General features: G+C 50.0%; 1 protein-coding gene across 4 annotated transcripts; it reads right to left on the reverse strand.

The window, feature by feature from the left end:
• Window positions 1-673: 673 nt before the first annotated feature.
• ERBB3 (erb-b2 receptor tyrosine kinase 3) lies at window positions 674-24070 on the reverse strand. 4 transcript variants are annotated; one of them, XM_034935667.3, is made up of 28 exons: window positions 23833-24070; window positions 20313-20464; window positions 19031-19217; window positions 17565-17690; window positions 16573-16638; window positions 16302-16420; window positions 16053-16194; window positions 15559-15672; window positions 15347-15467; window positions 11326-11399; window positions 11070-11160; window positions 10596-10801; window positions 10281-10413; window positions 9990-10080; window positions 9623-9777; window positions 8865-8918; window positions 8369-8510; window positions 7553-7672; window positions 7329-7427; window positions 6945-7130; window positions 6235-6390; window positions 5600-5675; window positions 5270-5416; window positions 4422-4519; window positions 4138-4329; window positions 3922-3993; window positions 2824-3124; window positions 674-2653 (listed from the first exon to the last, which is right to left on the reverse strand). In XM_034935667.3, the coding sequence occupies exons 1-28, from the start codon at window positions 23912-23914 to the stop codon at window positions 2127-2129; spliced, it is 4029 nt and encodes a 1342-aa protein (XP_034791558.1). In that variant the 5' UTR covers window positions 23915-24070; the 3' UTR covers window positions 674-2126. The 4 variants fall into 4 exon arrangements, with proteins under 4 accessions (XP_034791558.1, XP_034791560.1, XP_054951524.1 ...); XM_034935669.3 differs by lacking the exon at window positions 23833-24070 and adding an exon at window positions 20667-20856; XM_055095549.1 differs by lacking the exons at window positions 20313-20464; window positions 23833-24070 and adding an exon at window positions 18477-18758 and having other exon boundaries at window positions 19031-19167.
• Window positions 24071-25607: the final 1537 nt, after the last annotated feature.

The following is a 25607-nucleotide window of genomic DNA, read 5'->3' on the forward strand; positions in this document are numbered from 1 at the left end:
GTCTACACCTAGGTCGGGGAGGCTGGGTGCGCCCTTCTTCGGATCCCTGGGTCGGCTGGCGAAACCCGCCCAGCCGGTCCAGTCGTCCTCCGAAGCTGGGAGAACAGGGAGGGGCAGACAGGTGGAAGAAGACCAAGGGTGCTGGGAACAGGGGCTAACTGGGCAGCCAGACACCGGAGGGATCATCCATTTAAAGGCCTCGCAATCTAGAGGCCGGACTCCTAATGAAGTAACATGACCTTATTGTTCCAATAACAGGCACCTGGATGGAGCACCTAAGGGAAGTGTTCAGAAAGACATGTTTGTTGAGAGTTCTTACCGTGAAAAAATAAAAAGATTTGATGACTTTTCTAAGATAATGAATTCAGAAGCATCTGGAGGTTTCAGTGTTTGGCCTCTGAAGGAGACCAGACACGTATAGGGCTTTTTATAAGTCCTCAAGCACGTAGGTTCTTTTTGTTATTCCCAATTGGTTGCCTTGTAGATTCCTACTAAAACCCTTAATGAAAAGGACTATGCGCTATGGTTGTTCTAAAGAAATAGAATAGTAGGACTAGAGAAAGCTGCATGGGACAGAGTAGCACTGTCAGAAGACAGAAAGGTGAGTATCCACTGCTGAGGAGCAGATCTCTTATCTAACATACGAAATGTCTTCATTTGACAGACAGGAAGCTGAAAAAAAACTTTGGCATTTTTATTCAGACACGTATAAAAACAAAACAAAAAACTTCAGTGATACAACAGACGTTTTCCCTCAGTTCCCCATCCAAGGGGACAGAGGTGTGCAGCTGAAGCTGGATCTTCTTTCTGTCCTACCTGGAAGCTTCTCACTGCTGGATGAGAATGGCTTCTAAAAGTGGATCTTGGGGATCCTTGTGAATTTGCCCTCGGATAAGGAGTGAAGATCATTTACGGCACATGTGGATTATGGTTTACACAAAGATGTCCAGTTATTTTTCCTTCTGACTACCCCCACCACCACTTCCTGAGATGAGATGTCTAGGTATAGGAGGATGTGGCTGTTGGGGTTAGACTTGATTCAGTGCAAAAACAAGAAACAGTGCCCCTTAAACAAGGGCTGTAACTTAAATCAGTTTTTCTTGGCACCTTACAATAAGAGCACATGCACAGGAATTGGGAGGATTTTGCATCCTGGACCTACTGCTTAATTTATTTCATCTCTTTAAGGCTCAGTTTTTTTTTTTTTTTTTTTTTTTTTTCCCCTGTAGAGACGGTGTCTTGCTATGTTTCCATAGGCTTGTCTCTAATTCTGGGCTCAAGTGATCTTCCCATCTCAGCCTCCCAAAGTGCTGGCTGGGATTACAGGCATGAGCCACTGCACCCAGTTCTAAAGTTTTTTTTTTTTTTTTTTTTTAAAGAGATGGGGGTCTTACTATGTTGGCTAAGCTGGTCTCAAACTCCTTGCCTCAGGTAATCCTTCCGCCTCAGCCTCCCAAAGTGCTGAGATTACAGGCATGAGCCACCATGCCCGACTTCCCTTTGTGTAAAATGAGATAATATGTATGTCACAGAATTGTTTTAAGGATGATAAAGGACTAAGTGAGATAATGTAGGTGAAGTTTAGTATGATGCCTGGCTCATAGTTAAGTGCTGAATTATGATAGTAATCAATATCTACTCCTAACCTCTTTCTTCACAGATTTTAAGCTTCTGTCTTTCTAGGGGATTAAGAGTCATAAACCAAAATTACACTTTCCTCTGCTAGGTTTCCTCCCTTTCCTCTTCTTGACAGTCTGATGGGAAACAAAGGCACACATAAGAGCCTAGTTCCAAGTAGTCAAGAGCCTGAGAGGAAGGGATATGGAGAGTAATCCTTCATATCTCCAGGAGTGCCTGTGAAGAAGCTGAGGAATGGGACTGGGAAAGCACACAAAATAAGGAAAACCTTTCCTGGGGTTGGGAAAGAGAAGAAAGTGCACAGCTGGCTACATACCATAAGAATTTTGTGTCAAAATGTTTAAAAGCCTCCAAAGATTGAATGGAATTGTCTGGGACTGGGGAAAAGGGGCTGGGACCTGGGAGAGAGAGGGAATAGGGAGAAGACGGTACCCTCTAAAGGCACTAGCTGCCATTAAATGCTCCCTGAGTGCCACAGGGAGCAGGAGTTACGTTCTCTGGGCATTAGCCTTGGGGAAAAGTCTGCTATGCCAGTAATCAGGGTTATCAAAGGCAGAGTCTGTAGCCTCTAAGCTACGTAGAGTTTTTAGGCGGGCATAATGGACATGGGGGGCCTGATGTCCAGGCCCCTGAAAAGCTCTCATCTCTTCATACCCTTGCTCAGAGGCTGGGCAGGCCCCCATGGCTGCATAATCACCCCCAGGACCACCTCCATCTCGTTGCCGATTCATATATTCATAGTCTTCATCTGGAGTTGTGCCTGCAGTAGGCATGATGGGTATAGGGTGGAGTGGGCAACTCTGTGTGCTGCCCAGAGAGGCACTGAGGTCTGACCCCACATCCATGTACTCATAACCCAGCTCCTCAAGGGAACTTGGCCTAGGGGGATGAGGTGGACTGTGCCTTCTCCTCCGGTTCATGTATTCATACTCCTCATCTTCATCTTCTTCTTCAGTACCCAGGACAGAACTGAGACCCACTGAAGAAAGGGTGCCTTCCCGGGAGGAGGGAGTACCTGGGGGTTGAGAAGAAAGGCTAGGTATGTGAAGAACTTCATGAGGGTAGGGGAAAGTTTGACAAAATTAATAGGACAGAGAGGCATATGATCAGAGAAGAAAAAACAAGAGGAGCCCGGGGAAAGGATTCGAGGAAAAATTGAGGAAAGCCCTAGGAAGAGTCAGGCACCTTTCAGGTGTGTATCTGGCATGACATAACCGTTGACATCCTCTTCCTCTAACCCTGGTGGGGAGAGTGGGGTAACAGGAGTAAGCAGACTGTGGCGCTGGGAATGGTAGGCGCTATCTCCGCGTGGCCGTGGGCTCCGGCTCCTGCTCCGGCTCCTACACATTGACACTTTCTCCTGGAGCTCAGTCTCAGAGCCTGTTACATGCCCCTCTGATGACTCTGATGCCAGGCATCCCCGTGGCATTGGGTGTAGAGAGACTGGATGGGGGCACCGTTCACTGCTCCCAGAAACTGCAGACTCCTAAGGAAGAAAATTATGCAAGGAGATTTACATGATGAGGAAAGAAGAGAGATTTGTTTAGAAGGATACTGGGTTGTTCACTGCCTTTTTTTTTTTTTTTTTTTTTTTTGAGGTGGAGTCTTATTCTTGTTGCCCAGGCTGGAGTGCAGTGGCATTATCTTGGCTCACTGCAGCCTCTGCTTCCCTGTTCAAGTGATTCTCCTGCCTCAGCCTCCCAAGTAGCTGGGATTACAGGCACCTGCCATCATGTGCAGCTAGTTTTTGTATTTTTAGTAGAGACAGGGTTTTGCCATGTTGGCCAGGCTGGTCTCGAACTCCTGACCTCATGATCCGCCCACCTCGGCCTCCCAAAGTGCTAGGATTACAGGCGTGAGCCACCGCACCTGGCCTTTTTTTTTTAAGAGACAGGGTCTTGCTCTGTCACCGAGGCTGGAGTGCAGTGGTACAATCTCAGCTCACTGCAACCTCTGCCTCCCGGGTTCAAGCGATTCTCCTGTCTCAGCCTCCTGAGTAGCTGGGATTACAGGTGTGCACCACCACACCCAGCTAATTTTTGTATTTTGGGTAGAGACGGGGTTTCACCATGTTGGCCAGGCTGGTCTCAAACTCCTAACCTCAGGTGATCCACTCTCTCTGGCCTCCCAAAGTGCTGGGATTACAGGTGTGAGCCATCTCGCCCGGCCCTCACTGCCTTCTTTTTTGCAGGACATTGATTAAACCTCAGAGGTTTCTAATGTCTTCCATACTACTCGTATCAATCTGATCCTAAAACTCAGCCTCTCAGCAACAGAACTTACCTGGCAAGACTCCCCAAGATTACCCTGGTTCATGGGCATGTATCCAGATGATGGACTTAAAAGGCTCTGGCTCTAGGATGAAAAAATAAGGAAAAGGTTAAGATGAAGGGAGAAATCTACATTCACCATGGGGGCCTTTGAGTAGTTAATCTGGGTATCTGTAGGGTTTGTGAGGGCTCAGGGTGCAAAGTGTTGGGTAATTAGAAGGTGTCTTACCCCACGTGGCCGATTAAGTGTTCCAACTGGTAGGCTGAGGGCGGAGCCCAGTGTGGTGGTTGCCAGGTTGTCCTCCTCTGCTTCCAAGTCTAGGTCTAGGTCTAGTTCTGGCTCCAGCTCTACTTCCTCTAGCTTCTTGTTTGTCAGACCATGGGGCTCTGGCCCAGGGGCTATTCCAGGCCCACTCTCTCTCTATATCGATAGGTGATTGTTAGGGGGAATCCTGGTTCCAGCCAACTCCTCCTTTTTCTAAATTTCCTTAGCACCTCCTACTCCCTACTCACCTTTATGACCAGATACCGTGGTGGATCTCGGGCCATCCTGGTGAACTCATTGGCTAGTTCTTTAAAGGTTGGGCGAATGTTCTCATCAATCATCCAACCTGGAGATAAGATGTAGGAGGTAGAGACATAAAAGAGAATACATTCCATGGCCGGGCGCGGTGGCCCACACCTATAATCCCAGCACTTTGGGAGGCCAAGGCGGGTGGATCACCTGAGGTCGGGACTTTGAGACCAGCCTGGCCAACATAGTGAAACCCCATCTCTACTAAAAAGACAAAAAAAAAATTAGCTGGGCGTGGTGGTGCACGCCTAAAGTCCCAGCTATTTGGGAAGCTGAGACAGAAGAACTTAAACCTGGAACGTGGAGGTCACAGTGAGCCAAGGTCACGCTACTGCACTCCAGTATGGGCAACAGAGCGAGACTCCATAAAAAAAAAAAAGGAATAGAGCCATAAGAGGAGTACAGAGGGAAGTCAGAAAATGGCTGCAGTCAGGCCGAGCATGATGGCTCACACCTGTAATCCCAGCACTTTGGGAAGCTGAGGCAGGCGGATCACCTGAGGTCAGGAGTTTGAGACCAGCCTGGCCAACATGGTGAAACCCCATCTCTACTAAAAGTATAACAATTATCCAGGTGTCGTGGGCGCCTGTAATCCCAGCTACTCCGGAGGCTGAAGCAGGAGAATCGCTTGAACCCGAGAGGTGGAGGTTGTAGTGAGCCAAGATTGATTGCACCATTGCACTCCAGCCTGGGTGAGAAGAGTGAGACTCTGTCTCAAAAAAAAAAAAAAGAAAAAGAAAAAAGAAAAAAAGAGAAAGAAAATGGTTGGGCTCAGCAGGTAACTCACACTTGACCATCACCATGTAGACATCAATTGTGCAGATCTGGGGCTGTGCCAACCGCTCCCCCTTCTCTAGCAGGTCTGGTACTTCAGCCAATCGTAGCCCTGCATAGGGCTCTGCCCCGAAGGTCATCAACTCCCAAACTGTCACACCTGGTGCAGGAAGACATGGACTAGTCACTGGCAAAATAGTAGACATGGGCATGAAGTGAAGGGAAGGCAGAACCTGATATGACACAAAAATCTGAAGTGCTTAGAGATTCTAAGAGGGGGTCTCAAAAGGTAAATTTGAAACTGGGGCCAGTGATGGTAGAGAGGGCATCCAGATGCACTGACCATAGCTCCAGACATCACTCTGGTGTGTGTATTTCCCAAAGTGGATACTCTCAAGGGCCATCCACTTAATTGGAGTCTGCGGATTAAAGATAGAGGTATCACAAGTTTATTTCCACAAATTTTCTTAGCATTTCCAAGTCCCAAGTTCTTTTTTTTTTTTTTTTTGAGACGGAGTCTCGCTCTGTCGCCCAGGCTGGAGTGCAGTGGTGCGATCTCGGCCCACTGCAAGCTCCGCCTCCTGGGTTCACACCATTCTCCTGCCTCAGCCTCCTGAGTAACTGGGACTACAGATGCATGCCGCCACACCTGGCTAATTTTTTTTTTTTTGTATATTTAGTAGAGACGGGGTTTCACCGTGCTAGCCAGGATGGTCTTGATCTCCTGACCTTGTGATCCACCCGCCTCAGCCTCCCAAAGTGCTGGGATTACAGGCGTGAGCCACCGCGCCCGGCCAGTCCCAAGTTCTTGATCATTATTTTCTTTGTTGCCCTCTGAACTAAAATATCTGGCATCTGCAGCCTTCTCTCCTTGAACTTACCATGAAGCATCTGCTTGCCTCTGGAAGAGACCACTGGCTGCTCCCTATCCCCATGCTTCACTCCACCCCCGCCTCCTTACCCTTTGTGTCTCCTCACCTTGGCCTCACTGTATAGCAGCTGCTTATCATCAGGAGGCAGCAGGTCAGCCACACCAAAATCTGCCACCTGAACCTGACTGGGTGACTTGAGTAGCACGTTTCGGGCAGCCAGGTTTCTATGCACCATACCATGTTCCTCAAGGTAGTACATTCCCTGTAGGTATAGGGGAAGAAAGTATTCTTAAGGTTGGGGGAATCAGTCACTGAGATCTGGAATTCCCCCAAATCTTGAAGGTACCTCTCAGCAGCGGTCCCCAACCTTTTTTGGCACCAGGGACTGGTTTTGTGGAAGACAGTTTTTCCAGGGGAAGGGGAGGGTTGGTTTTGGGATGAAATTGTTCCACCTCAGATCATCAGGCATTAGTTAGATTCTCATAAGGAGTGCACAACCTAGATCCTTCACATGCACAGTTCACAATAGAAGTCAAGCTCCTAAGAGAATCTAATGCTGCCCCTGATCTGACAGGAGGCGGAACTCGGGCGGTAATGCAAGTGATGGGGACTGGCTGTAAATACAGATGAAGCTTCACTCGCTCGCCTGCCGCTCACATGCTCTGTGGCCCGGTTCCTAACAGGCCATGGACTGGTACCAGTCTGCAGCCCGGGGGTTGGGGACCCCACCTCTCAGAACTTCAACCTTCCCACTTTTTCCTGGCTGGCCCCCAGACAAGCAGTTCTTATCACAGAATTCCTCCAGGCTTCTCTCACCTTGGCAATTTGTACTCCCCAGTTGAGCAGCAGCTGTGGCCCCAGTGCCCCCCGGTGTTGTCTCACATGATCCAGCAGAGAACCCAGAGGCAAATATTGAGTGACAAGCTGCAGAGATGACCCTGGGCATAGTCCCAGCAGCCTTACAATGTGGGCATGGTCCAGGCTGCCAATGGCCAGCATATGCTAAGAGACACAAAAGGTGTTATCTAGGAAACCAACAGGTTCACATACACTCAGCATGTGCACAGCCAGCCCAGGCCCCCCCACCCCCAACATTCTGGCTAACATAGTAGCTGCTGAGAAGCACAGGACCCTGCTTCTACATGATTGTATCTAATATTGTCCTCTCTCCTAGCAGCATACAGAATTTCCTTCACTTACGTCTGTCACAGCTTGAAAACTCTGCCGTCCACTCTTGTCCTCAATGACTTTAATGCAGACTGGAATCTTGATTGATTCACCCTCAGGGATCCACACTCCCTGGGAAGTTTGGGGCAGGAGTTAGCATAAGGTCATTCTCCCTAGGTCAATCCTATGTGAAAATCTTTCACCCCTTTGCCCTAGATGCCTTCCCCACCTCTCCAGAATTCCTATGGGTCACTCACTTTGTGCACAGTTCCAAAGACACCCGAGCCAAGCACTTTAAGCTTCCTTAGCTCTGTCTCTTTGAAGATTCTGGCCAAGACTTTGTTAGCCTTCTCACTGGGGTCCAGAGGCTCTATGCTCTGAGGAGCAAATGGGAAGGAGTTACTCAGGAAAGGCCATTCCCATGTCCCACTCCAACCCGCTCCCCATAGGTGAATGCCAAAAGCAGCACAGCTGAAAGGGCAGGAAGAGGAAGCACCGTTAGTCCTGGAATGCATTATAGGCATATTGAGGTACAGACCCTGAGAACTGAGGAAGTTATTTGTGCTCATGAGATCAGGAATCAAAGGGGTTGGGTTTTCCCTTTGATGGAGGAGCACAAAGTGGGGAAGGGGACAGCTAGGGAGAGTTGGTAGTACTATTACCACCTTGAGTACCTTTTATACAGTGCTCTGTGCTTTCCAAAGCACTTTCACATACATCATCCCCCTTTACCCTTACAGCCATCCTGGAAGGACAAATGTTATTTCCTCTGTATAGATGCATAAACTGAGGCACAGAGAAGATAAGTAACTTCTTCAAAGTCATGTGGCAAATTAATGGCAAAATCAGGACTAGAATGCATGCCCCCCATTTCTCTGACCAGTGTTCTTCTAGGGGACCACACTACTTCCTTGAAGAAAGGGATCAAATCTCTGGGGAAAGAGGAGGGGAGTGACATTTTTCCCATCACTGACCCCTGGGTGCACAGGGTACCACTCAAAATTAAGCTATAAAGAGACTTCCAGGGCATGCAAAAAAAGAAAAGAAAAAACAAAAGTAAGCTAAGTACTCACCTCACCCCGTTCCAAGTATCGCCTCATAGCCCTTTTATTCTGAATCCGGCGCCCACGCCAGTAGAGAAAAGTGCCGCCCAGCATCATGAAAATCACTACCAATCCTGCTATCACTGTCAAAGCCATTGTCAGATGGGTTTTGCTATGGGATATATAGAAACCCAACATTATCCTGGGTTTGCATCTTCCTTACAAATGTCAACTATACTTGTGTTGAAGGTATGATGCTGAACTGGGGCAAGAAATTAACATTCACATATATATCCTTAAGCACTGAAGGGACCAACCTAAATCTGGACCAGTCTTAGACTACTGAAAGTTAATTTTAGGAAGGGAAGTCCAGAAGCCTGCATTCTTGAGTCCCAAGTGTCCAGTGATAGTGGACTGCATACATAAAAGGCCAGAATGAAGACAGCCTCCCTCTTCTCTCCAGGTAACCACCTCTCTCCCAACTCCCAAATATCCCCAGTTTCCAGAATCTCCAACCCCATCATACCCGATCAGCACCAGTGTTTGTCCTAAACAGTCTTGAAGCTCTGGTCCTTTACACCTAGGGAAGAAAGTCACCACCTTAAATGAGAGCTTGGACAACAGAGGCTCAATTTCAACAGCCTAACATACAAAAGCTTGTTTCAGAACTTACCGTGGCATCCCATCCTGGAGCCCAGAGCTGATCCCAAGACATGGCCTCCACCTCCAGCTCACTAGCTCTCCCCAAGCCCCTCTTCTGTGAAACTCCCTTGAACTGAGGTTATTCCAGGTTCCCAAAACTGTGGTGTAATTTTGTGCTGTTACTGATTTTCCCTTTCTCCAATCCTTCGCTACACAGCTGGGAGTGATTCTTTTTTTTTTTTTTTTTGAGACAGAGTTTCGCTCTTGTTGCCCAGGCTGGAGTACAATGATGCAATCTCAGCTCACCGCAACCTCTGCCTCCTGGGTTCAAGAAATTCTCCTGCCTCACCCTCCCGCATAGCTGGGATTACAGGCATGCGCCACCACGCCCGGCTAATTTTAAATTTTTGGTAGAGACGGGGTTTCTCCATATTGGTCAGGCTGGTCTCGAACTCCCGACCTCAGGTGATCCACCCACCTCGGCCTCCCAAAGTGCTGGGATTACAGGTGTGAGCCACTGCGCCCGGCCAGCTGGGAGTGATTCTTGAATCACAGCCTCTCTCTTCTTTCTGCTTCCCTCACTCTAGTTCTGTGCTCCTACCCTTCCACCTGACCCCCTCTCCTTATTATCCCATCACTGACCCCTGGGTGCAGTTCTCATGGCAGGGCCGACATTCATTCTGAACATCTGGGTACTTGTAGATTGGGCCCTTGGCACCTAGGACTCCATGGGGGCAGCTGCTCACACAGTGGGGCCCATCTCGAAAATGGGCACATTGAGCACAAGTATCAGAGCCCTGAGTGGAAGAGAGAAGGTCAGGAAGAATCAGATCCCAAGGTCAATTCCATACCTCCCAGCAAAGACCAACCCAGACATTCAGGATCTTCTATCTGCAGGCCCTAGCATTATCTGGCCTCTCTGTGCTATCCTTAGCCATATAATTCCCCAGATGCTCCAAGTATTGCCCCTTCTCTGTCTCCCTTGGAGATCCTGGTGCTACTAGTATACCGAGCCATTGCATGTGGCAGTGCCCTCCATGGGTTGGCATTCCGGGTGGCAGGAGAAGCATTCGGCCTCATGGGCAAATTCTCGAGGCTCCCTGTAGTGGGGAATAAAGGGAGGGGGGTCACTTCCAAGTCCTGACCTTCATGCTCCGATCTCACAACCACAGGTCTCCTACCTCAGTCCCACCAAGGCACATGCAGAAAGCTGTCTAAAGACTTTTATTGTATGCCACCTGAACAGTTCCATTGCAGGGCCCCACCCCCACCCATCCTTGACTGGCTCCCCTTACTGTACCCATTCAGAAAGTTGCAGTGGGTCACACAGACACCTCCTCGGCTATAATTTCGACAGGACAAGCACTGACCAGGGCCTGGGCCCCAGCATCCCCCAGAGGAGCACAGTGGGTCACACACTTTGCCCTCTGCCACTGGAAAGGAAGGGGTGGGTTAGGAGAGGAGTCTGAGGACTCCCAGCAAGCCCTCTCTTCATTATTCTTCCTCGTTACTGCTTCCAGCCTAACAGCCCCCTTCTCCTTGGTTCCATCCCTCAACCCAGCCCCTCTCCTCCCTGACTCCCTATTCTCACCACCTGGCAGACCCTTTCCCTCACCGCAGTCTCTGCGCGGCCGATTATGCTTGATGTCTAGTCGCTCTTCCGTAGGCCCCCGAAGCACCTTGGTCCAGTTCAAAGAGTGGTGGTAGCAGAGCTGCCTATTGGCACTTATATAGATACGCCCAGCACTAATTTCCTTCAGGGATCGGAAGCCCAGAGATGTGACATTCAAGTTCTTCATGATCAACAATGAGAAGCCCCGGCTGAGAATAAGGAGACAGGATGAGAGGAGAGACTACTAAGGGAACATTAACTATTCAAAGGATTCATGTTAGTCAAGAAATTTGCTCAGGGCTAGTCAGATCCACTGAGAGGGAATCCCCCTCCTTTTGCCTTTTCCTCGTGAAACTCTGAAACCCTTTGGTTTTGAGGCACTGCTGTATGAGACAGTGCCTTGTATTTTACTAAAGAATGCCTATGACACAGGCTTCATTGCCTGAAGATGCCATTTCCTCCATACCCTTTACTCACTTGTAGAGGCTTCTGCCTCCAATGGTTGTCAAATTGGAAAAAACACTGAAGTTGTGCATGTGGGGCGGCCAGGACTGGATGTTCAGGTAACCTGAGGGGTTGGAGAGAGGCATATGGGCAGGGAGCCTTCTTCTTTCTTGGGTTCTCCTGGCTCCTCCCCTGTAACTTGGGACGTGATTTTCTCAAGTAGTTATACCGCAATTTATGCCAGTGGTTCACCTATTCTTCTAGAAAGGGCAAACTCTCTGCCACTCACCTGTGATCTCCCGTACTGTCCGGAAGACATTGAGCTTCTCTGGGTCCAGGGCAGGGATCTTGTGCCAGGGGTCTCTGAGTAGAACAGTAGAAACCAGTCAATAAGGTAAAGGTATAACTCAATGGCAATGAGCACACCCAGCCTCAGCATTTGGTTTCTAAATATCATTCTCCACTAAAAGGAAATATTCCTTGGAGAAATGGCTGGGATGGGGGAAATAAATATAATATAAAGCCCAGAGCATCTTGTGCAAACAAGACAAGACTCAAAGAATTAAGGGTACAGCCCAAAGAACACAGGAGCCAACTTGGAGGGGCTGGCTAAAATAAATAATGATTGTAAAGGATTATAACCATTGACTAGAATAAAATAAGTATCCATAAGAGTAAACAGGAAAGGAAGACCTTTTTTTTTTTTTTTTTTTTTTTTTTGAGACAGAGTCTTGCTCTATCGCCCAGGCTGGAGTACAGTGGCAGCAATCTCAGCTCACTGCAACCTCCACCTCCTGGGTTCAAGTGATTCTCCTGCCTCAGCTTCCTAAGTAGCTGGGAATACAGGAGCACACCACCATGCCTGGCTAATTTTTTGTATTTTTAGTAGAGACAGGGTTTCACCATGCTGGCCAGGCTGGTCTCGAACTCCTGACCTCGTGATCTGCCCGCCTCGGCCTCCCAAAGTGCTGGAATTACAGGCGTAAGCCACTGCACCTGGCCTTTTTTTTTTTTTTTTTTTTTAAAGAGACAGGGTCTCACTCTGTTGTGCAGAGTGAGTGCACTGGCTGGAGAGCAGTAGTGCCATCATAGCTCACTGTAACCTTGAACTCCTGGGCCCAAGCAATTTTCCCACTGGCTCCCAAAGGGCTGAGATTACAGGCATAAGCCACTGTGCTCAGCTGGAAAGACTCTTCCTAACAGTAGAATGCCAACAAACAAATGCAGAAGGAATAATGGAATTAGAAAATTATCATTTGGCAACTATCATAACAATAATTGATTCAGGCAATTATTCCAAGACATTCATTAATTGTGAATGGAAAAACAGTAACTTTACAGTAGAAAAACCTGACAGATATCACCTTAACTAAGTGACCAGAGACATCATTGTGAGTGCTGGGACAAATCAACATCACGTACATCCTCAATAGGATGCCCTGAGCTCACAGCCTCTGTGGTGTTCTTATCAAACTCCAGCCTGGCAGCGGCGCATGCCTATAATCCCAGCACTTTGGGAGGCTGAGACAGGAGGATCACTTGAGCTCATGAGTTCGAGACCATCCTGGACAACATGGTGCAACCCTGTCTCTATAGAGAATGGCTTGAACCTGAGAGGTGGAGGTTGTGGTGAGCTGAGATCACGCCACTGCACTCCAGCCTGGGCAACAAGAGCGAGACTCCGTCTCAAAAAAAAAAATATATATATATACACACACATATATAAATATATATTAATAGTATATAATATATAATATTTATATTTATATATATTTCTATATAAATATATAAATTTATATATAATATTTTTATATATTATATATTTATAATATATGTTTATATTTATATATAATATATATTTGTAATATATATTTATATATATATTATTTATATATATATAAAATTAGCCAAGCATGGTGGCATGCACCTGTAATCCCAGCTACTCAGGGGGCTGAGGTGCTCGCTTGAGCACAGGAGGCAGAGGTTGCAGTGAGCTGAGATCATGCCACTGCATTCCAGCCTGGGCAATAGAGCCAGACCTTGTCTCAAAAAAAAACTACAAAAACTTGAATCTAATCATGAGGACACATCAAACTAATCCAAACTGAAGAACATGCTGCCCATTACCTAATCTATACTCATCAAGAATATCATGAAAGATAAACAAAACCTGAGGAGCTGTTATAAAGGAGATTGAAGAGCCACGATAACTGAATGTAATGTATGATCCCAAACCTTAGGAGGACAATTAGTGAAATCTGAATAAGGTCTGTAGCTTAGATAATATTTTGTGTTAATGTTAATTTTCCGATTCAAACAACTATGCTGTGGTTATGTAAGAAAATATTATTTTTAAGGAATATACGCTGAAATATAATGGGGAAGAAAGAACCATGTGTGAAAATTTACCCTCACGTGGTCCAGAAAAACAATAGCATGTGTTTTGTGTGTGTGTGTGTGTGTGTGTGTGTGTGTGTGTAGAGAGAGAGAGCCAGAGAGAGAAGTGATAAAGCATATGTGGTATTTTTTTTGGTGGGGGACAGAGTCTCACTCTTTCACCAGGCTGGAGTGCAGTGCCGCGATCTCGGCTCACTGCAACCTCCGCCTCCCAGGTTCAAGCGATTCTCCTGCCTCAGCCTCCTGAGTAACTGGGACTACAGGCGCACACCACCACGCCCAGCTAATTTTTGTATTTTTAGTAGAGATGAGGTTTCACCATGTTGGCCAGGATGGTCTCAATCTCTTGACCTCGTGATCCACACCTAGTGATCCACCTGCCTCGGCCTCCCAAAGTGCTGGGATTACAGGCATGAGCCACTGTGCCCGGCCATATGTGGTATGTTAACATTTGGAGGATCTGGGTAAAAGAGTATATGGGGGGGCCAGACGCGGTGGCTCACACTTGTAATCCCAACACTTTGGGAAGCTGAGGCGGGTGGATCACTTGAGGTCAGGAGTTCGAGACCAGCCTGGCCTACATGGTGAAACCCTGTCTCTACTAAAAATATAAAAATTAGCTGGGCATGATGGCACACACCTATAATTCCAGCTACTCAGGAGACTGAGGCAGGAGAATTGCTTGAACCCGGGAGGCAGAGGAGGCGGAGGTTGCAGTGAGCCAAGATTGCACCACTGCACTCTAGCCTGGGGAACAGAGTAAGACTTTGTCTTAAAAAAAAAAAAAAAGTATATGGGGAATTTTATACCATTCTTGCAACTTCAGTGTAGATCTAAAATTATGTCAAAATAAAAAATTAAAGGAAAAAAAAACAGGTGGTCATAGTGGTTTTTTTTTTACACACACACACACACACATTTTAAATGCTGTCCTATAGACTAGAAAGTCCCTTTGTTCTTTTTGCTCCAAGGAGCAGAATGAGTGAAAACAGCTAAAAGTCATGGGGAGACAGAATTTTTTCTTTTTTTTTTTTTTTTGAGACAGAGTCTCGCTCTGTCGCCAGGCTGAAGTGCGGTGGTGTAATCTCGGTTCACTGCAATTTCCGCCTCCTGGGTTCAAGTGATTCTCGTGCCTCAGCCTCCTGAGTAGCTGGGATTACAGGCATGTGCACCACCACACCCAGCTAATTTCTGTATTTTTAGTAGAGATGGCATTTCACCACGTTAGCCAGGATGGTGTCGATCTGACCTCGTAATCCGCCCACCTCGGCCTCCCAAAGTGCTGGGATTATAGGCATGAGCCACCAGGCCCAGCCTGGAGACAGATTTTTATCCAAATCTAAGGAAGAACTTTAACAAAACTTTAAGAAGGAGGTTGGGTGCTGTGATCCCTAGCACTTTGGGAGGCCAAGATGGGAGGATTGCTTGAGCACAGGAGTTCGAGATCAGCCTGGGCAACATAGCAAGACCCTGTCTCTACAAAAAAATACAAAAAAATTAGTCAAGTATGATGGTGTGTGCCTATAGTCCCAGCTACTTGGGATCACTTGAGCCCAGGAGGTCGAGGCTACAGTGAGTCGAGATCACGCCACTGCACTCCAGCCTAGGTGACAGAGCAAGACCCTATCTCAAAAAAGAAAAAAGAATAAAAAAGAAAACTTTAAGGAGGAGGATATGTTGTTCCTGTCCCTTGTTCCTTGGCAGGGCGATATTGAATTGCTCAAAGATGTTCCTGAGGGGACTGAAGACCTGGATGGAGGATGTGTTAAGCATTCTTTCAGGTCCTTTGTAACAGGCTAGAATTTTATGACTTTGATTCCTAGTCAGCTCCACATAGGAAAGTTTTGGCCAATGAAATGAACTGTGAGGGGTGTGTGGGCTGGGGTCTAAGGAGGGAAGGCAGGATCTCTAACCCATTGAGGCCGGTGATCAGAAAGTCCAGGTTGCCCAGGATCTTGGTGCAGTTCACAAATCCATCAATGTTGCTCGAGTCCACAGTCTGGAAGCGGCTCCCAGAGCCTGTTCCCTCACAGGCTGCAAATGTAAGAGAGGTTCAGTGGGGGTGGTCTGCGCAGGCTCAGAGGAAAGGCTGTCTCTTTACAACTTCTTACCATCTCCTACCCACCTTTGGGACATAGTCCCCCACAAGGCTCACACATCTTGAGCCCATTTTTATCTACTTCCATCTTGTCAGGAGGACAGGCCCTGACACAGGATGTTTGATCCACCACAAAGTTATCTAGGGAAGAGGAGGAGGACACCATTAGAGATGAGGGAGGAACACCACCAGCTACCAATGGAACCCTTGCTCTGGGCCTAGGCTCCCTCCAGCTCTGCACTGGATTTGTCCCCATCTGCCACCCTAGATCCCTTAAGTGCTGCCCTATAGATTCAAAAGTCTCTTTACTATTTGTTGCTACAAGGAGCAGAAGTAAGGGTGATAGCTGAAGTCATGGGAGGACTGGACGTAAGGGTCACTCACTGGAGTGATTAGATGATCATAACCATTCACCAATCTCCCTATTTATCACCAACTGGATTCTTTTTCCCTTCCACAATTTTGTCTAAAATCTTGGATCTACTATTGTTGATCATTGTTCCTTCCCCTCAGACACTTACGGGGACAGCTGGCTACACAAACTCCTCCATACTGATACTTGGTGTGGGGATTGGGTTCCAGCTGGAAAGTTAGCTTGTTGTAGACAAGAGGCTGTGGACAGCGAGGTACACAGGCTCCACTGTCATTGAAGTGCCGGCAGGCCTGGGAAAAAAGGAGGCTCATCAGATTTATGTTACGTGTGTACCCCTACCTCCTCCTCAAAGGCCACATCCCAATTTCAGAACCCAGGCAATGGAAAGGGTACATACAAAGCAGTCTGTGTCCTGAGGGCCTGAGCAGCCCCCGGCACACTCATCATGGCAGCACTGGTTGGGGTTGGGCCCAAAGCAGTGACCATTACACTGAGGAGCACAGATGGTCTTGGTCACTATGGAAGGAGAGAAAGCATGGCTGTTAGGGCTCCTAGGACTGAAGTCTGAGGCCACTGCTCATGCCTCCCCCACAGTGTTGACCCAGGCTTGGGGAGGAAGGGATATGAAAGCGTATGAGTGAAGTTTTTGGAGGGAATTTCAAACCCACATGTCTGGCAGTCTTCTGATCCAGGACCCCAGCATCGCCCCTTGCAAACCTCATGACAGGGCGGACCTGGTTGGGAAGGAAGGCAACACAAGGGGCCATCAGGGCTAAGAAAGGCTTGTTTTAATCAACAGGGTATGATGTCAGCACACAGGCACCTCAATCCCGGGAAGCAAAAAGCCAGGGCTGTGTCCCTCCCTGCCCTTGGAGAGCAGGGCTGGGCTCAAGTGAACCTGTCAACAAGGGGCGCGGCCACGCCTCCACACCACCCACTGGGCAGCTGAAGGGGAGGGACTGGGGCAAATGCCAACCTTAGTCCCAGTCCCAACCCAGGAACTTAGTTCCTCCTGGGCAAACTGAATATATGCAGGAATATATGCATGTGAATGGTCAGGGGAAGGTGGGCTCCAAGGAAATGGGAGTATATTCTAGTGGAACGAGTAACAGATGTGGAGTCTAAAGATCTGGCTTCCCTGCTTAGTACTCAGGGATTTTTTTTTTTTTTTTTTTTTTTGAGACAGGGTCTCACTCTGTTGCCCAGGCTAGAGTACAATGGCACAATCACAGCTCACTCCAGCTGCAGCCTCCTGGGCTCAAGCAATCCTCTGCCTCAGCCTCCTGAGTAGCCGGGATTACAGGTGCGAGCCACTACGCCTGTCTGATTTTTTAAAATTTTTTGTAGATTTTTTGCTATGTTACTCAGGCTGGTCTTGGACTCCTGGGCTCAAGCGATCCTCCCACCTTGGCTTCCCAAAGTGCCAGGATTATAGGCATGAGCCACCATGCTCAGCCTGCTCCTTTTCTTGAAACACCTCCTCTGTGGTTTAGATTCCAGGAGACTGGAATGGTCTCTCCTGGTGGGCTGCTGAGTCAGGGACCTGAGGTGTTTGTTCACTGGGGAGGCGGGTTCAGATCAGGAATGTAAGGATGATGGAAAGAAGGGAGTCACTGTGGTTTGGTGGGACTGGGGAGCAATCTTGATCACGGCCACTTACAGCTTCTGCCATTGTCCTTCACCACTATCTCAGCATCTCGGTCCCTCACGATGTCCCTCCAGTCAATTGTGTCCATGTGACAAAGCTTATCGTTCTTCTCAATATAAACACCCCCTGACAGAATCTCTGAGGTAGGGAAAGAAGTGACAGGGTTAAGGGCCGCAGCAGAACGCCTCTTCCTTACCTCTCCACCCATCCAAAAGGACACCTGAGACTCAGGAGTGGGAGAATGAGGCAGACAGATAGGTCCAATTAAATCTAAGCTGCAGAGAAGACTCCATTTATAAGATGAGGAGTCAGGCCAAAAGAAACTCCTGCCTCCTCAGTCACCTGTCCAGATCCGGTTTAGCTAGTGGGGGAGGGGAAGGGAGAGAGGGAGAGATTTCTGACTCAACATCCCCTCCCCCAAGCCCTGCCCATATGTTTTCCAACTGACTGGGACAGGGAGAAGCAGAAGATGGACAGGTGGTTTTTAACCCCTATATTCCTCCAGCTCATAGGGGTTTGGTTTAGGAGAGTAAAGGTAGAATTCCTAGGGAAGGAGGGACATCCAGGTATACTGTACTTTGGTTTTTTTTTTTTTTTTTTTGGAGTCTTGCTCTGTCGCCCAGGCTGGAGTGCAGTGGTGCAATCTTGGCTCACTGCAAGCTCCGCCTCCCGGGTTCACGCCATTCTCCTGCCTCAGCCTCCCGAGTAGCTCGGACTACAGGCGCCCGCCACCACACCTGGCTAATTTTTTGTATTTTTAGTAGAGACAGGGTTTCACTGTGTTAGCCAGGATGGTCTCGATCTCCTGACCTTGTGATCCACCTGCCTTGGCCTCCCAAAGTGCTGGGATTACAGGCATGAGCCACCGCGCCCAGGCTTTTTTTTTTTTTTTTTTTTTTGAGACGGAGTCTCACTGTCACTTACGCTAGAGTGCAGTGGTGCAATCTCAGCTCACTGCAACCTCCACCTCCCAGGTTCAAGCGAGTCTCCTGCCTCAGCCTCACGAACAGCTGGGATTACAGGTGCGCACCACTATAGCCAGCTAATTTTTTATTTTTTATTTTTTTTTGTATTTTTAGTAGAGACAGGGTTTCGCCATGTTGGCCAGGCTGGTCTCAAACTCCTGATCTCAAGTGATCTGCCCTCCTTGGCCTCCCAAAATGCTGGGATTACAGGTGTAAGCCATCACGCCTGGACTCCGGTACACTGTACTTTGAAATTAGAAAAACGGTTAACAGATCCAGCTCTGACTCCAGCCCCACAAGGACACAGGGTTCCTTTCCCTGGAGCAGATGCCCCTAGCTCCCCCTACTGGGGGCCCTCTATTGCTTAGGGAGCAATGGACCTTTAGACAGCGGCCAAGGTGACAGGCACCTTGGAAGAGGCACTTAGAGTGAGCAGTCTTGGGTCATCATCAAGGAGGTACCAGTCTTGGGCTGGCTGAGGGGTGAGGCCAGAAGGAACCATCGGGAACTGACCGGTGAGCTGAGTCAAGCGGAGCTGGCGCAGAGCGTGGCTGGAGTTGGTGTTATAGTTCAACATGACGAAGATGGCAAACTTCCCATCGTAGACCTGGGTCCCTCGCACCACGCGGAGGTTGGGCAATGGTAGAGTAGAGAATTCATTCATGGCCACGAGGACATAGCCTGTCACTTCTCGAATCCACTGTGACAGAGCAGATTATGTAAATGAGAGAGACAACAGGGCAAAATAATCTCAATCCCCTCTCCTCCTTCAGGCATTAAAGACTCTTTAACTGTTTTAATTCTTCCTTCTTTCTTTCCTTTCTTTTTTTCTTTTTTTTTTAATTTGAGACGGAGTTTCACTCTTGTTGCCCAGGCTGGAGTACAATAGTGCGATCTTGGCTCACCACAACCTCCACCTCCCGGGTTCAAGCAATTCTCCTGCCGCAGCCTCCCAAGTAGCTGGGATTACAGGCATGTGCCACTACACCTGGCTAATTTTGTATTTTTAGTAGAGATGTGGTTTTTCCATGTTGGTCAGGCTGGTCTCGAACTCCTGACCTCAGGTGATCCGAGCTTGACCTTTTTTTTTTTTTTTTTTGGTGAGACAGGGTCTCGCTCTGTTACGAGTGGCACAATCTCGCTCACTGCAGCGTCAGACTCCTGGGCTCAAGCAATCCTCCCACCTCAGCCCTCCAAGCAGCTGGGACTACAGGTGCATGCCACCATACCCAGCTAATTTTTGTATTTTTGTAGAGACAGCGTTTCACCACGTTGCCCAGGCTGGTCTTGAACTCCTGACCTCAAGTGATCTGCCTTCCTTGGCCTCCCAAAGTGCTGGGATTACAGGCATGAGCCACTGCACCTGGCCTTAACTCTTGCTAATTCCTATTTGGCAGTAGGGAGTAGACTGTGTCACACTACTGTGTCACTTCTGGGAGTGAAGACAGGCAGCTTTCTCCTCAAAGTGCCTCATACCAGGAGGGCCCCTTCCTCATCTCCCCAGGTAACCTCTCGGTCCTCAGGTGTCTCTCTGCACTAGTCCCTGCTGACCTTGCACTATCCACAGAACACCACCTGCCCCTGACCCTGCCCCCTATATATCCCTGGCTACAACAGTGAGACCATAGGTCCCAGATGACAGCCACTGTCCCCATAAATACACGGTTTTGAATCTTAGGAACTCCTGAGTCTTAGGAAGGGTGAACTCCAGCAGAAGGTAGCCCTGAAGAAGGAAGGAGGGTTCTAGGGGAGAATAAAGAGGAGCAGGTTGAGGAAGGAGGGTGGGCACACTAACCTGCAGGAAGGAGAGGTCGGCATTGTGTCCCGTGAGCACAATCTCAAGGTTCCCCATCACCACCTCACACCTCTCGTAGAGCTTGTACAGTGTCTGGTATTGGTTCTCAGCATCGCCGGTCACACTCAGGCCATTCAGAGTCCCAGGACACACTGTTCAAAGCAGAGGGAAGAGTGGCTGAGGGCTGGACACAAATTCTCAGCCCATCTGCCATCCCCAAAGATCACCCCCTTGGTTGCCCTCTTCCAGTTACATTAGACAGGATCAGATGGCATTTGCCTCCAACCCTCCCACAAGCGATAGGCAGAAGCTGTAGTGGCCTGAGAGCTTTCTCTCTTCTCAGAATCCCCTTACCATTCCATGAATGGGAAGGTGAAAAGATTTCCTTTTTCAACCTGGGACCCCTCTGTGCTTCTTTTGGGTACTAAGGGGTTAATTGAGAAGGAAGACAGGGAATTTGTTTCTCTCCCTAGAAAAGAGAAGTTAGGAAAAGGCCGCAACTTTGATTACCCTCCTCTTCCCCTCCAACTAGGGCACTCACTTCTCTACCCTCATCCTGCCTCTCTCTAGGTCCTGGAATAAATATCTCTTTGGGACTAGTACACAGCCCCTATTGTGTCTACTGAGGGTGGGATGGGGGCAGAGGGTGGGGGCAGTGCCTGGGGCCACAGTCCAGCCCACAATGAGGCGATTCTATCCAGGAGGGGGGCTGCCCCACCCTGTCCCTAGACACCCCGTCCTCAGCAGCACTCCCCTCCACCCTCAAGCCTTGGGCTCAGACAAGTGACCTCAGTAGAGGGGGGAGCTCTGGCAGTGGTGGGGCGAGGGGGGGTCAATGGGAGCTTTGTCTTTAAAGCTGGAAGATAAGGAGCTAGTTGCCTCCCCGCCTTCCTAAACTCAGGCTTTCCTTCTCACTCTCTCCCCCATCCCAACACACTCTAGCAACCTCAGCATCACTTTCCAGCCCTAGAGTATTTTTCAGCAAATACAGAGGAACCTGGAGAGAGATAGTAGCAGATGCCCCATATTGAGCCTCCACACAATTTCATTGTTAGAAGAGGTTCGTGAAAAAGCCTTTCACCATGGCAAGCCTCACCCACACTAGGGGAGAGCCTAGACTAGAGGTACATGGCATGTCAGCCTTGGGAGTTCACTCTTCTTTGCAAATGTGGTGGACAACGGGCTATGGGAAGTCCTGGACTCTGAAGCCCTACCCCAGTCTCTTTCCTCTGGTTCAGGGAAAGACCATGTGTGGGGTGGGGAGCAGGGGGTAGATACCACCTGTTCCAGCCACCCTTCCCTGAGGCGGTGATAGCTCAGTGGGAGGCAACAGTGGGAATGGAGGGAGGGAGACTGGTGAGGCCCCAATCCCTCCTATAACATACACCCCTAGTCTGACTTCTTGACCTTGGAGGGCTCCTTATCACTCCCCATGAAGGTTGGCTAGTCCCAGCAAAGAGAGCTAGTTCCAGAGGAGCTGGGAACTCCAGGGTCCTTGGGTTGAAATGAAAGAGACGAGGAAGGTTAGCCATTTCTGGAACAGCCCCACCCCAATCCCCTTCCTGGCAGGATACCCCCTTTCCCAAGTTATAGTGCCAAAACTTCTCCCCAGATAAGGGAGGAGCCAAGCTTTCTGTACAGGGAAGTAGTAGTGTGGGCACACACATACACACACAATGTACACACGAACACGTACACATTGGTCCTGCTGGCTCAGGAATCTATAGTTGGGTTTCCTTGCAGGAAGTATTTCAGGTGGCCCCATCTATCCCACGTGCCCATAAGTGTTTGTGCAGACTTTGTGTCTGTGCTTGGAAGGCTACAGTGTTAGAAGTAGCCCAGTTCCCTGCTACCCTGAGGGTAAAGTCCATATTACACAAACAGGGGGCAAAGGGCCTGGGCAGGAAGGGAGCACAAACAACACCTCTGGGGAGGAGCTAGGCAGCTTGGGGAGCAGGGCAGGGGAGGGGAATCATAAAAATCCCTGCTGTACCCAGGAACCGGGAGCATAGGGAGGGGCAGTGTCACAGGCCCTCCTTTGGTAGAGAGCACTAGGGGTGGGATAGAGCCAGAATCTCCAGCCCCTCCTCAACCAGAGGCCTCCCCTCCAACATCCCCCACCCCCATCACAGCCAGGACAAAGGGGCTATAGAAGGACTGAGACAGGGCCGGATGCCCAGAGGCTGCAGGACCCAGATAAAGGGTAAAGAGACCCAACCATGCCTGCCTCCTGCCTCCCCAGGGAGGGTGGCCAGAATCTGGTACTCCTGGGTTTCTGGGTGAAGATTGCAGGAGTCTGGATGGGACAGTTATACAGTCACTCCACTGCTCCCTCCCACGCCAGTCCCCAGACCACCCCCCTCCACCAGCTGGGAGTGTTCACATCTAAAAATCCCAGGATCTAAATTTAGGCCCAGCAACTGTGAGGGAAGCACAGGTGGTTTCTTCCACTCCCACACTGGGGAAGGGGCCCTGGCTGTGCCAAACCCCAAGCTGAGATCTGAGGGGAGAGGAGGAGATCCACAGAACTTCAGTTCTCAGGTGTCCACGGTCCCAGAGACACCCCAAAGGGGTGGGCTCAGATAGCATGGGAGTCGGGGGAGGACTGGAGAAGAGCAATCCGGGGCTCTGTCTAGGGTCCTAGAGACAGTGTCAGACAATAAGCAAAATGGGGGCGGGAGGCACAAGCTGAGCCCAGGAAGGACTCCCCAAGGCAGGAGGCTTAGAAAGTAGCAGAGGTGCCCTCTTGATCCTCAGGTTGGGGAGAGAAAAGACCAGAGGCTGGACATCCTTGCCCCTACAGCTCCTGGCCCAGGGTCTTGTGTATAGTAGATGCTCAATAAATATGAGTTGCGTTGACCTGGGTCTTGACAAAGAGATGTTGCTTAAGCTCTGCTATACTGAGGAAAGGGGGCGCCAGCCTCTGTTGGGCCTCCTGCCTGATGTCACCTGAACTTGGCCCTCTGGTTAATCTCAGACCTCCCCAGGGCAGGCTCACTCACGGAAGAGGAGGTGCCGCTCCTGTTTTTCCAACACCAGAGAACAACAACCCCCTCCAACCTTCTGTAGCTCCGCCCTGTCGGCAAAACAACGAAACTAGGGGTAGCTGAAATCGGCGCGGGGTGGGGGGCAGGGGGTTGGCGAGCAAACCGAGACCCTTCCGCCAAGGCCCCCACCTCCAAGCACCTCCTGTTTACAGAATGAAGCTCCCTGCTCCGCTCCCTGCAGGGCCCCTCAGAAGTGTGAACTACTGTTTCGGCCTCAGCCTCTTCTGGGGAGACCAATTAGAGGGTCGGCGACGCTCTGGGGAAGGGTGGCGTGAGGGTCCCGGAATGCCGCCCTCGGCCGGACCACGCCGATAACCCGAGCCTGACCGCCCCTCTCCCAGGTGGTCCTGGCAAACCGGAGGCAGCACCCACAACCCCGCGCCGCCTGAGACCGTGCCCATGCCCTCCGAGGCTGCGCGCACTGGGTTCCGGCTCCCAGGTGCCGAGCCCGCCGGTGCTCTCGCGCCACTTACCTGCCTGAGAGTTGCCCACCTCGGAGCCCCGGGCCAGGCTGAAAAGCAAGCCCAGCACCTGCAGAGCGTCGTTCGCCCTCATGACTCCGCAGAGGGTGAAGGGAGCCCAGCCAAGTCCGGCCCGGGGGCCCCTAGGCTAGGACATCGAGGCAAGAGCCACCTGAACCGCTGGCGAATTGGTGGCTGCTGCGGCGGCGGCAGCGGAGGTTGCAAATTGCAATCGGAGCCGGAGTCCGGGGAGGGATGGCAGGGGAGGGGTGTGTGTGTGTGTGAGAGAGAGAGAGGGAGGGAGGAACGCAGAGGGAAGGGGGTGAGTCACGGCCGCGCCCCCTCCCGCGCGAGGCTGGAGTAGGGATTGCGGAGCCTCGGACCGCCTGCCCCGAGCGTGCCACGCCCCGCGGTCCCGCAACTTGGCAGAGCAGATCGAGGATGGGGCTCACCCTAATTTTTCTGCAGGAGATAGGCCAAGGGGAGGTCGAGATTCCGAAAGCCCCCAGATCCAGGGAAGGGTAATGAATGAGGGAGTGGAAAGCTCTCCAAAGCCCTGCCCCCTGAAAGTTGGCCTCGCCCATTAACCAAATCACTCAACTCCCCTAGCCGGTTGGTTCACTTGGTGGATTTTCTCTCAGAATGTGAATATTTCTCTCTGTGTGTTTTTGAGGGGGAGGGTGTTTTTTGCCTCACGTCCAGGCCACCTCAGTTTCTCCCAGACTCGAAACCCCATAACTCATCCACCCAGCCCAGGAACCCGAGCCACAGAGACCGCGTGAAATTGCACTGTCTCTGGCCGCTTCCTCCTCCAGACCCGGCGCCGGCCGGGCCTCTCCCGGGGATTTGGATGGGGGGCGGGGGTGGTTTCCAGCCTGGGAACAGACTCCGGAGCCCGCCTTTCCACTTCTACCCCGGGAGGGGCTCCCGCACCTGTCGCCGTCCCCTCTGCTGCCCCCCACGGCCGCCTGGGAGAACAGCTGCCTCCCCTTCCACACTGGAGTCTGGCCGCACCGTCCGGGCGGCCGCAGTTCCCGCCGCTCTTCTGGGGACCCAGATGAGCACACACCAAGGCGCTTACACCCTCCCAGGTGCCTTCCAAGTCCAGGCTCTCGCAGGAAAGGGGATGGGGCAGTGAAGTGGGACGCGGAGAGGACACTAGAGACTGCGTCCACGAATGGCGTGGACCTCTGGAACCTCCCCCACCAGCTGCCCGGACCTGGCGAGAGGCGGTCGGGCTCCCTGCGGGTTGCTGCCCAAAGCCCTGCTAGTCCCGGGACGGATCCGACCGGCGCCGCCTGGTGCCCATCCGTGGCAGTGGAGTCCCAGACGGCCTTGCATTTCAAATCCCTTAAACTGGTATTCGGGATCTCGCCCGGAGAGCCTAGTTGTTTTCTCCAGAACTTCAAGCCTGAAGACTTCGAAAACAGTTGAGCCTTGATAAAGAAAAATTTCACCCCTCACACCTAGCAAAGACTACCGGCTAACATTCCTTAAACATGCTCCCTATTGATATGCAACCTAGAGGGCCTGTTCTCTACTGGAGAATCTCTGCTTTGGGGAGGTTGGCTTTCTCCAGACCACGTGTATAGTAGTCATAATAACAACAGCAACAACAAAACCATTAACATATACAAATATTTCCATATATCATTTCATTTACAAAGTATGTCCTCAAACTTAGTGCCTTAGAGAATGTGTCACTTAACATAAAAATTATATAATTTAGGCAATATAACTCTCCATTTTACAGAACTAGAAGTGTGTGACCTCTCCAAGGTCATCCA

Source organism: Pan paniscus, chromosome 10 (assembly GCF_029289425.2).
Source record: "Pan paniscus chromosome 10, NHGRI_mPanPan1-v2.0_pri, whole genome shotgun sequence".
Taxonomy (NCBI): domain Eukaryota; kingdom Metazoa; phylum Chordata; class Mammalia; order Primates; family Hominidae; genus Pan; species Pan paniscus.

Bases quoted from the DNA above. Each gene is read 5' to 3' on its own strand.
- ERBB3 (XM_034935667.3), bottom strand. From the start codon at position 23,914: ATGAGGGCGAACGACGCTCTGCAGGTGCTGGGCTTGCTTTTCAGCCTG. The intron at 8,511-8,864 runs GTATGATGGGGT...TATATCCCATAG, and splicing joins CAAACACTGGTGCTGATCGG to CAAAACCCATCTGACAATGG. The intron at 5,676-6,234 runs GTGAGGAGACAC...TTTAATCCGCAG, and splicing joins TGCTATACAGTGAGGCCAAG to ACTCCAATTAAGTGGATGGC.